The 12273-nt window shown below is 31.3% G+C and overlaps 1 protein-coding gene across 3 annotated transcripts in view; it reads left to right on the top strand.

Annotated features, from left to right (window-relative positions):
- The window catches only part of SPOCK3 (SPARC (osteonectin), cwcv and kazal like domains proteoglycan 3), a 493980-nt gene extending 482260 nt beyond the window's left edge, over positions 1 to 11720 (top strand). For all 3 annotated transcript variants that reach the window (XM_078445631.2, XM_078445629.2, XM_078445630.2), the window contains exons 9-11: positions 3600 to 3662; positions 6691 to 6828; positions 10032 to 11720. In XM_078445631.2, the coding sequence (XP_078301757.2) occupies positions 3600 to 3662; positions 6691 to 6828; positions 10032 to 10201 (371 nt within the window). In that variant the 3' untranslated portion in view covers positions 10202 to 11720. The remainder of the gene's footprint in view (positions 1 to 3599; positions 3663 to 6690; positions 6829 to 10031) is intronic.
- The last annotated feature ends 553 nt before the right edge of the window (positions 11721 to 12273 follow it).

Raw genomic sequence — 12273 nt, 5'->3', positions numbered from 1 at the left:
AACATTGGGGTGCACATGCCCCTTTGGATCAGCATTTTGGTATCCTTTGGATAAATACCTAGTAGTGTAATTACTGGAACATAGGATAGCTTCATTTTTAATTTTTTTGAGGAACCTCCATTCTGTTTTCCAGAGTGGCTGCACCAGTTTGCATTCCCACTGACAGTGCAAAAGTGTTCTCTCCACATCGTCACCAACATCTGTGGTTCCCTGAGTTGTGAATTTTAGGCATTCTGACTGGTTGATCCTAATTTTAAAAAACAAACAGGGAATTATTCTAATGTGATACACCTGCTATTGTCACCTTATTTTAATTCTTGACAGCTAAGACAATGTACAATCTACTTAAAGGTGTATTAATTTTACTCAGCTTTTCATATGAATCACTAATACCTTATGTAGGGACTTTTACTACCTCAAATACTTTTTAATGTATTAGTAATAGTTTAGTAATTGATTAGTAGTGAGTCAACAGCAGGAATTTTAGAGTAGTTTAACTATTTATAAATCACTTTAAACAAAACAGATTTTCTTTATTAAAATATTCTAAACCTTACACCCACACACATGCACTCTGTTGATTTTATTACTGTATTTCTGCTTTCTAGGTAATTGCACACTTCTAAAAAGCTACATGATAGTTTTAATGACTAGTATACATTTAAAGCATTTAAAGAATAGAAAAGTCAATGCTGGTAATCCACCATAAAAATATATCTGGTCTTTTCTATGATCTAATTTTAGTTAAAATTTTTAGTGTTATGATAGCATGTTTGCGAAAAAAAATATGAAAAACTCAGTGTTTCTTCTATAGAAATAAATAGTTTCATATTAAAACATTTGTGGATTTTGCAGTAATATTTGTAGAACTGAAAGGTTCCCAAAGAAAAATTTTGCTTTAAATACTTTTCATCTATTAAGCAGTATTCAGCCAAAGTGTTAAAATCTTTATAGTCACATGAAGATTTTCTCTGAGATTATTTAATACATGGTAGATACAATTTAATAAATGGTACCTGAGTGGGTGAAAGGATTTATACATCTTCCCCAAAGGTTAGGAGAGTTGGCTAATTATTTTTATTACTTTAATATGCTAGAAAATGTTAGAAAAAGCTCTATCAGGGTAACTGACACTAAGAATAACAATAAGAATTAGTTTATTAAGTAATCTAATGAAAAAGAATAACCATTTATTTAAAAGCATGCTTTCAAATGTTTCACCTTATAAAAGAATGTATTTTTCCTCACTATTCGATAAAACAACAAATTATTATTTACTGTAATTAAAGTAATATGTAATATATTTGGCTATATATTAGAGTAATATATAAAATATATAATATATAAATAAGAGTTATATATATATATATATATATATGTATATATATACACATATATATGTAGTATACCCATGTTAAAGACCAGACAGAATTGCCTTAGAAATAATAGGAGAAATACTTCAGAATTAAATATGTGTAGATGAAAAGCTGAATCTTGTACAGTGTACTCGTGAAATCTTAAATTGCTCCCTTATACAAAGTTTGTGGGACTGGTACTCATGTTTATTCAGTGAGGTCACTAATCGAGAGAATCAAATGTACATGGATTTTCAGGCAATGTCATATCAAACATATACAAATATTATTTTTACTTTGCAATAACTAGTCCATAGTAATAAGAAAAAAATGCCTTCAATATGATATTGAAACTTCAGCTCAAAAATTTCCTCTGGCTTCTATTATATTTGGAAGGAGTAAAATTTTATTTTTTTTTTTTATTTTTTTTTTTTTTTAAATTTTTTTTTTTCAACGTTTTTTATTTATTTTTGGGACAGAGAGAGACAGAGCTTGAACGGGGGAGGGTCAGAGAGAGAGGGAGACACAGAATCGGAAACAGGCTCCAGGCTCCGAGCCATCAGCCCAGAGCCTGACGCGGGGCTCGAACTCACGGACCGCGAGATCGTGACCTGGCTGAAGTCGGACGCTTAACCGACTGCGCCACCCAGGCGCCCCGAGGAGTAAAATTTTAAATGTCCATTCTATAAGCCCATGTTGCATAACTTGATACATTACTCAGTGTTCATCATGAGTGTACTCTTCATCCCCTTCACCTATTTTTCTCATCACCCCCTCCCTCCCCCAGCATGCCCCTACCCTCTGGTACCCATCAGTTTGTTGTCTATAGTTAAGAGTCTGTTTCTTGTATAGTCTCTCTCTCTCTCTCTTTGAAAAAAATTACTTTTTCTTCACATTAGATTTCCCAAGGAAAAAGACTTGTTTGGCTTATATATATTAAACTATAAAATGTATATTGGGGTGCCTGGTGGCTCATTCAATTAAGCGTCTGACTTTGGCTCAGGTCATGATCTCACAGTTCTGTGCTGACAGCTCAGAGCCTGGAACCTGCTTAGGACTCTGTGTCTCCCTCTCTCTCTGCCCCTCCCCTGCTCTCACTTGTGCTCTCTCTCTCTCTCTCAAAAATAATAAATAAACATTAAAAAATTAAATATATACATATATTAATCACTTTGTCTCATTTCCTCATTACACTTTGTTACTTACATGAAAATTTAATAACTGAATATTGTCAAATTCATATAATATTTTTAAATTATTTGAATTGATTATACCCTGCCTTTTCCCTAAAATGTTGTAGTATGGGAAAGTAGGTACTAGTTCCTATTGGTTTTCTGCTTCAATAATTTAAGTTGCCTTTTTATATAGAATGTTTTTAGAATATGAGCATAAAATATGTTGAACTATTTGAATATTATAAATTAGAAAATATATTTATTATATAAAATGTATGTAATAATACATAATAATAATATAAGCCAAGCTATATTGTGTCCATTTAGAATTTTATATTTATCTGAAAATGTTCTCCTTTAAGTGGTTGAGTTCAAAAAGAAAGGCAATTCTTTATTTCTAAATTTGCTTAATTTTTAAAAGATGGCTTATCAGAAATTATTTTATAATATGTCCTGTTTCCACACTGCATATATACTTGAAGTATCTGGATAGAACTAAAAAGACCAAAGCCTGTCAGCATTATTCAGTATCAAAACTTATAATAGTGTGTCTGATATAAGCTGAAAGAGCATTGACTTTTTTTAGAGATTACTTTTTTAATGCAAAGCTATTTCTCTATATCTTATAGCCTGTTTTAAATAAAGGGAAAACATAATCAGTTAATTGTTTTGACACCAGTCCCTCAGGCGGATTTATATTGCTGAGTTGATTGACCGTTTAATAGTAAACGATAAGAACCATTTTCCATCATATAAGTATTTCATATCATTCTCTGCATTTTTCTATACAATTTGGTCTGTCTGCAAAAAATCAAGATAATCTAATACCAATAATTAGGAAAGCCTTTCTCTCTCTGTCTCTTTCCCCCTGCCTCTGTTTCTCCCTCCAAGTATGCATATAGATACACATACATGTATCGTATAGGTACGTACTCCATAAAAAAGAAATAATACATCATATGTGTCTTTTAAAGCCATGTAAAGACCAGATGAGGTTTGATATCATAGAAATTATTCTTTTTTTTATTTAACTATAATCCTTGAAGTAACACTTTTAATGTCATTGCAGACCCACCTTGCCAGACGGAGCTCAGCAATATTCAGAAGCGGCAAGGGGTAAAGAAGCTCCTAGGTGAGTAATAGATCATTCTTCTGAAGCCTTTATTGCTTACATAAATAACCCCAGGGAAACAGCAACATAAAATCAATATTAATCCAACAAAGATAGACGACACTAAATTTCAGTAACAAAATTTATGAAGTTTTTGAAAGCCATTAAACTTACTTTTATTATCTTACCTATTGAAAGATATTATGTCTGTTTTATTACCCTAATATAATGTTCATTTTGAAAGTTATTAAGTGAAAAAAGAGATTTAAACAATGCTAAAGTTAAAGCATCAGCAGAAACTTTCATTCTAATTCTGTGGCTAACAATTCAAGAATAATGGTGCACACATGCATATAATAATCTAATACATATAAAATAATCTAATATATTTATATATTCTAATATATCTATAATAATGTATATATAATATTTATATGATCTATATATATTCTAATATATAATCTAATATGCCTACAATGATCTAATATCTACTATATGATATATAATATGTAATATATAATATATATGTAATAATATCTATAATAATCTAACATGTATAAAGTAATATGAGAGAGAGATGGGTGAAAGCATGCCGTAGTACCTCAAAGAAACTTGAATAAACTTTCTAGTGTTTTTCATCAGCACTTTTTACTAACTTACTTTTAGCAAGTAAATATATGTATTAGATAGATGATAGATAGATAACAAAATTCACCAAAAGTCTTGAAACATTAGAGTGCTTGACTATCAAGAAATTACTAAACTATTATGTGTGATTATTTTGTTTATTCTTCTAGACATAAAATTTTAAAATAAACTCTTTTGAATAATTTTAAAGAAATTTTACAAAGATTAGTACATAGTTTATATATGTCCTTTACTCTACCTCCCCCAGAGTTACCATCTTATTATGTACCAAATAACCATTGTCTGTTTGTCAATTCTAAGAAATTAACATTGCTATAATTCTATTAGTTAAAACTTAGACTTTATTTGGATTTTACCAGTTTTTCCACTGATGTCCTTTTTCTGTTTTAGGATCCAATGCAGAATACCACATATGCAATGTTTTCTGTTTTGTCTTTTCCATGTATATTAATGCCTTGAGTATTTAATAGAACACAATTTTTAATATTTTTGAATCTCATTGATTTATTATGTCACTCTATCTTCGTAATTATAATATTGCATGTTTAAATGAGTTTTTTATAAATTACTTGAAAATCCATACTTCAAAATGAAAAGGCTATTTTTTTTTTGTAATAAAGCACTTTAAGATATAAAGAATTACTAATGATAAAACTACAATATGTTATGTTTCTTTTAGCTCTGTTAAAAAATGCATACTACACCACAGCTCAAAAATGAAATAATACAGTCATACATAGGTTTCTTTGTTTCCACAAAGCAAAGTTTATCCATGTACAATGGGAAAAGCCATTGAAATTCAACTGAAAAATATTTTAGACTTACCAAAATTCAGAATTTGATTATTTGCAGTTTAAAAAAAATGAAAACATATCTAGTGCCTTTGGAAGGAGTAACTTTTATTCTTTTTACATAATAAAAATGGAAATCATTATTAGAGAATGAATGCCCTAAATAGTTCTTTTTTTTTTGGAAGTATAACGGTACTTACCTGAAAAGTTATCAGTTGTTATATAGAGATAGTGCGTCATACTGGCATTAAAGATAAATTAATGGTCACACTAACTCTACATCATAACACTTTCATGTCAAAGATGTCAAGTTATGATAGCCTTTTAAAAGATGGAGCTAAGAATGTGAAAAAAAAGTGTTCTAATTTTTGCTGGTCTTAAATCTACAGATGGCGTTTTCAAGTTTTCTATATTAGTAATATTCTGTCTACTTCACTGATAGTCTCATACTCCAAATCTTTCAAATGAATTACAATTTTAAAATCAAACTATTTATTGATCAGAATTTTGAAACTTTATTTAAAGAGGTAATATTATGATCCCATATGGTTGCAAGACTAAGTAAATTGAAAGAATTTCATGTTCTATTGATTTATTCAGTGGTTGCTTTTTTTTTTTTTTTTTTTTCTCTCTCTCTCTCTCACTAGATAACTAGAGTGTGTCTGGTCACTGAGAGAATAGAATAGTCAGGAAAGACAAGAAAATTTTCTAATTTCCTAAGCCTTACTTTGTTGTGTCGGCATAAACATTTAAGAAAGTGAATTCACTTCTAAGTTATGAATTAAACATTTATCATTAGCCACGTGCCAGGTACTATGTTAGATATTATAGATGTGAAAATAAATGTCTGTCTTTCCCACTTGATTAAGAGTTGTTAATATAATACTCAAAACAAAGAGAATGCAAAATTCCCAATAGAGAGGATATCACATTATAGTGGTGAAAGCACGTAATAATAAACCACACACACACACACACACACACACACACACACACACCACGTTATAAGAAGCATATGAGAAATCTTCCAGTTTAAGAGAGGGGTGCATATTAGGGGTCACATTTAAGTCAATATTAAAATGTAAGAGGGAGGGAAGGAAGGAGGGAGGGATTCCAGATGAGAAACAGATAAATACAGAGATGAAGCATTAGTGAATTTGGACAAAACAGTTTGATGTGGAAAAAGCTTGGAGTATATGAAGGAAAATTTGGGGGATAGAAAATAGAAAGTAGGCAGTGATGATGGTAGGGGGTCTGGTGTGCCATTCTAAGTGGTCTGGATGATGTAATACACACGGCATTACCCAGGTTCTAATTCTGTATTATACCTCTGAGAACAGAGTACCCTTTGCAGAATGAGAAGGAGTAATAATAAATTTGCTTAACAAAAGAAACATAAAGTAGTTTATTATGTAAATAGCCTGCCTCATGACAGCAGTAAGCTTATCTATTTTGTTCTACATATATCACTAGTTCACAGCCTGGAGGGGGAACTCCATGTGTGTATATCTTGAGTGAATTAATGCATAGGTGCTGACCATCAAATAGAAACACAACTTATTTATAATTGTGCGTGCGTGTGTGTGTGTGTGTGTGTGTGTGTTTCACAGGACAGTACATCCCCCTCTGTGATGAAGATGGTTACTACAAGCCAGCACAGTGCCATGGCAGTGTTGGACAGTGCTGGTGTGTTGACAGATATGGAAATGAAGTAATGGGATCCAGAACAAATGGTGTTGCAGATTGTGGTAAGAATAAGGATTGCTTATTTAATAATTTCTCAAGCACAAGATGAGTTCTTAAGAATCTCATTAATTTGCCCAAGCATTTAAGGAGGACATACTCTATGCAAAAAATGTAGAATATATTGGGGAGGGAGGGGTGACAAAAAGGGTCACTCCTAGCATATGAAAACCTTGTGTAAATAATAAATAGAATGCATTACTTATTTGAAGGGAGAAGAATTAAAAGGTGAGTTCCTTTTACTATTTCATATACAGAAATGTTAAATACCTCCTGTTTTCCTCTCAAGTACAGCATATTCTTGTCATCCACTCTATTCCAAGTTGGCTAACTCCAGTGTGTGCCTTGTCCCCATATGGAACCCTTTTGTCTGCATACCTTCGGAGAAATTGACCTAGGGAGTATGTGGGCTCATTCACAAAAGAAAAGCTAACGTTTTTGAAGGAAAGGTCCACAAATTGCAGCTATATGAGCATATCTCCTTATATTTGGGTAGGAAAAATATAGTTTAAATGTTTGAAAGGTAATTATAATTAATATATATAATTATATATATATAATTAATATTCTAATTCTTTTCATGGAGGTGACTTTTTTATGTGTAAATCTAAAAATAATATTAGAGTTAAGTTGCACATCATGCACATGTATTTTAAAGTTTTAAATGTGGTATCTTTTTGCTTCATAAATTTTTTTTTTAGAATGCAAGTTTCAAATGAGTATTTTTGTTTGTATGATGAGTTTTCATTACAAAACTCATTTAGCTATACACACACACACACACACACACACACACACAAACACAACATGCACACTCCCATGTTCATGCACACATATATACTAGGAATTAATGGATTGTGTCTCAATATGCATGGCCAAAAATGAAAATAAAGTACTTGGTCAATCTTGTATTTTAGATAATGTCTAGTTGTCTCTTTTAAGTGGTATTTATTTATTTTCTTTCCAGATTTATTTAAATTCAAATTACTTTAGTTTCAAGAGTAGAATTTAGTGATTCATCACTTACATATAACATTCTTCCCAACAACTGCACTCCTTAGCCCATCTCTCTTATCCACCTCCCCTCCAACAACTCTGTTTGTTCTCTCTAGCTAAGAGTTTCTTATGGATTGCCTCCCTCTCTGTTTTTATCTTATTTTATCTTTCTTTCCCTTCCCCTATGTTCCTCTGTTTTGATTCTTAAATGCCATATATGAGTGAAATCATACGGTACTTGTCCTTCTCTGACGGGTTTATTTTGCTTTTCATAATACATTCTGGTTCCATCCACGACACTGCAAATGGCAAGATTTCATTCTTTTTGGTAGCTGAGTAATATTCCATTGTATGTACATACACATACATATATATGCACATACATATACATATACACATAAATGCCACTTCTTTATCCATTCGTCAGTGAATGGACATTTGAGTTCTTCCCGTAACTTGGCTATTGTTGATAACGCTGCTACTTTATGCAATTTTTAAACTGATAGACCGTGATCATTTAAAAAGTATAAATGGTAAACTATATAAAGGTAATGACATCTAGTGCTTAAGTGCCTCTTCTGCATGTATTTATCCCATAATATTTTTAATAGCTTGGTTTTAGTTTTCTAGCCAACATTATTAGAATTAAGTGAGATAAAGTAGTATTAAGTAGATGCCTAACATACCTTAACATGTAAAGAGCATATCTTTGTAATATGTAGTTTAAAATGGCTGCATTATTAATTACACCAATTATCAGTGATGCCAATTATCAGTGATGAAAATAAAAACTATATGGGGATGAATTCAATGAGTGAATAAAGAAACTGTTTTGAGAACATGACTTCTGAGTTTTCTTAGCATCTTGAAATTATTAACAAGAGACATTGTGTAGGAGGATAGAAATAACATTATCTTCACATAAGATATGAATTTTAATGTGTTGTATTATAAAATCAATTTATAAACAATGGATTACATTAATAAGATTTGTTTTAATTAGCTACCTCAAAATTTTAAGACTAAAATATTTAAAAAGGTAGAAAATAAATGCACACTAACATAGGGTTGAAAAATAAACATTATGAGATATATGTACAATTTGGTCTCTATAAATAGTAATGAATAAATCCAAATATTTTTTAAAGTACTGACTACTTATGTTAGTTTTCTGTTGCTATTGTAACAAATTTCCATGAATTTATTTATTTTTTAACATTTATTTATTTTGAGAGACAAAGAGAGACAGAGCATGAGTGGGGGAGGGTCAGAGACAGAGGAAGACACAGAATCTGATGCAGGCTCCAGGATCCAAGCTGTCAGCATGGAGCCCGATGTAGGGCTCACACCCATGACCATGAGCTCATGACCTAAGCTGAAGTAGTACGCTTAACCAACTGAGCCACCCAGGTACCCCAACAAATTTCTGTAAATTTAGTGGCTTAAACTACACAAATGTATTATCTTAACAGTTTTGTGTGCCCAAAGTCCAACATGGGCCTTCTTGAACTAAACATCTGAGGGTCATCAGTGCTGCATACCTTCTAGAGGATCTAGGGGACAATCTGTTTCCTTGCCTTTTTCACCTTCTATAGGCTGCTCATATTTTTTAGCTCATGGACCCTTTCCTCCGAGTTCAAAGCTAGCAACGTTGCATCTCTCTTACTGTTCTCCCTAGTCACAACTCCCTCCGACTCAATATGGAAAGGTTCTTTGATTTTAAGGATGCTGGCGATCATCTGAGCCTATCTGAATAATCCAGGATAATCTCCCCATCTCCAGGTCCTTAACTTAATCAGATCTGCAAAGTCGCTTTTTTTTACCATTTAAAGTCACATTCACAGGTTTTACCGATTAGGAAGTGAAGGCCTTAAAGCAGCATTTATTTTGCCTACCACACTAATTGGAGAAATTTAAAATTCTTTGTAAAATTCAAAGTTTGACATGAGCCTCTATAAAAACTGGGCTAAGATCAATATTACTGAACTGGAAACCTTGCATATCAGATCTCCTTACTGATTCAGCTTTTTAGGACACAAATTCCAACAAATGATAGAGAGTGGATTTTTCCTTACCTTTGTTAAATAAGTTAAAGGCCAAAGTAAAATTGTACTAATTTGCTTAATTTTCATCAGAATTTTATGTATCTCAGGAAATTATCCCATTACTCAATCGAATGACATTAATAATAATGTTTACTTTTTTCCCTAAGCTATTGATTTTGAGATCTCTGGAGATTTTGCAAGTGGAGATTTCCATGAATGGACTGACGATGAAGATGATGAAGACGATATTATGAATGATGAAGATGAAATTGAAGATGATGATGAAGACGAAGGGGATGACGATGATGATGGTGATGACCATGATGGGTACATCTGATTAACGAGAGCTAAGACCTATAAATTCTACATTTCTATTATTTACAAAGTGATAACCTATTGAGAATTATCTTCTTTCCCTAAAACAAAAGGATTCTAAAACTCACATATATTTTGTATAATTATTTCAAATATTGCAGCTAATGTCATAGGACTTTATGTTTAAATAAGAATCATTTATCTTGAGTTTTTATATGCCTTAGAGAAAAAGAAAATGCATATGGAGTCTAGCCAGAGGGGAAAAAACATTAGGAAGAGCTACTGATATAAACAAATTTTCATAAGAACCAACTATGTCAATCTCCCACAAGCAAAACAACAACCAGGACTTGAGGTTGTATACGTTATTTTTCTGAGACATATTCTAAGTTAAATTTACAATAACTTATTAGTGGCCTGGGTCCCAAGTATTTTATAAAACTAAGCATGACCTTAATTGCTATTCCAAGGTAGCATCTTCCTAGCTTTACAGTGAGTGAGGGGATACCGACGGGTAAGAAAAACGGTAACAAGTGTAGAGTCCTCCATTGTGTTTTCATTAATAGTGATGTTTTCAATGATGAAATTATTCTGGATATGCTAGGATACTTTACAAAATGGCAAGTACGGAAAACCATGGATTCTGAAAGTTAAAAACTTCGTTGTCCTTTCTAATTTTTATTTTAAGTTGGATAGCGTTCTCATGTAGAATTTTTTTATATTCTAAAACAGCATGATTTCTTTACCTTTCTCGATTTCTTTATCTTTCTGACCAGCGATTTAGGGTGCAGAATTTAAAGTAGGAAGACAAAAGGAAAGATTAATTTAAACTACATTTTCACAAAGGTTTGTCATTTGCCTCAATGTCAAATTTAAAAGTCTTAATTCTTATTTTATTTCTTATTCAGATAAAATTTTGCATTTAATCCTAGAATTATGCCATTTTAATTACTAGTGCCGCAACTTAGAGACCGTATTGTATGGTGCCTTGCAAAATAGAAATAGAAAGGTTTTAGCATGCATACCAATATAGGATATTAGGCAATATATAAGCACACCTAATTAACAAATTAATACCAGTAAAGGTACTGCTGCTGGAATGAAGAAAATGGAAAATGTTTCTTTCTTTTTTTCTATTGTTACATAATTGCCATGTGGACTTGTTTATGATTATTGTGTAGAGTAGCATTTAAGATTTAACTGTAACAAAAATTACTTTAATTGCTGTATTTAAGTTAGCATGTTAATTGTGTAGACATTTTGGCAAACGATCACTTTTAAGTATATCAGACCTATGGTTTTGTGCCCATAATACAAATGGAAAAACCTATTGAATTTTATGCATTGGTATCATAATTTAAGCAGTGGGTCAACTTTTCTCCCAATATACAATTCATCGAAGGTAAAATTGGTGAATTATTTCCATTTGATTTATACTCACTAAAAAAGAAACTTTAATGTTGATTTTATGTAATATTTAAAGTACAATGCATTTTCTTTTTTACTGTTTATGTATAGTTTGCAAAATAAAGAATCTTGTAACCAAATTACACTGTTTCTTAATGATTTTCTGGGTTATAGATAGCACCACGGATTCTTAATATTTTCATTGATTTTTCAAAAATGAATACATCACAAACTAGCTAGGAGAGTTTTTTGAAAATTTTGAATTTCAAAATCAGAATCCTTGGCATCTTGGATATTCTTTTCCTGTATATATTAACAATTATTTTTATTTGTTGATTTGTTTTATTTATTTCATTTGTCAGAGAATTCCAAAGTAGATCATTTTTTTTGTTGATGGTGTTATTTTTAAACCCATTTTTGTGATAGCATATTTAAAATACTGAGCTAAATTTCTATAGCAACAGCAATTTTGAAGAGTGATAGATTAATTTTATCTATTTGATACATGTATAGGAATTATAAAATATAAGTTATGGATAGTTATAAGAAGACAAAAAAGATCCCACAAATTCTAAGTAGAGGTTTAATAAATGGACTTAAAGTAACAAATATAGCGGCCTTGAAATTAAGCTATTTTTTGAAAGAAATGTTATCTTTCAGGCTCCCAGGAAAGCAACCAATTCAATA

This window comes from Panthera onca, chromosome B1 (assembly GCF_046562875.1).
Source record: "Panthera onca isolate mPanOnc1 chromosome B1, mPanOnc1 haplotype 2, whole genome shotgun sequence".
Taxonomy (NCBI): Eukaryota; Metazoa; Chordata; class Mammalia; order Carnivora; family Felidae; genus Panthera; species Panthera onca.
The sequence above is the reverse complement of the archived record's forward strand: the minus strand, read 5'-3'. Positions and strand labels throughout refer to the sequence as shown.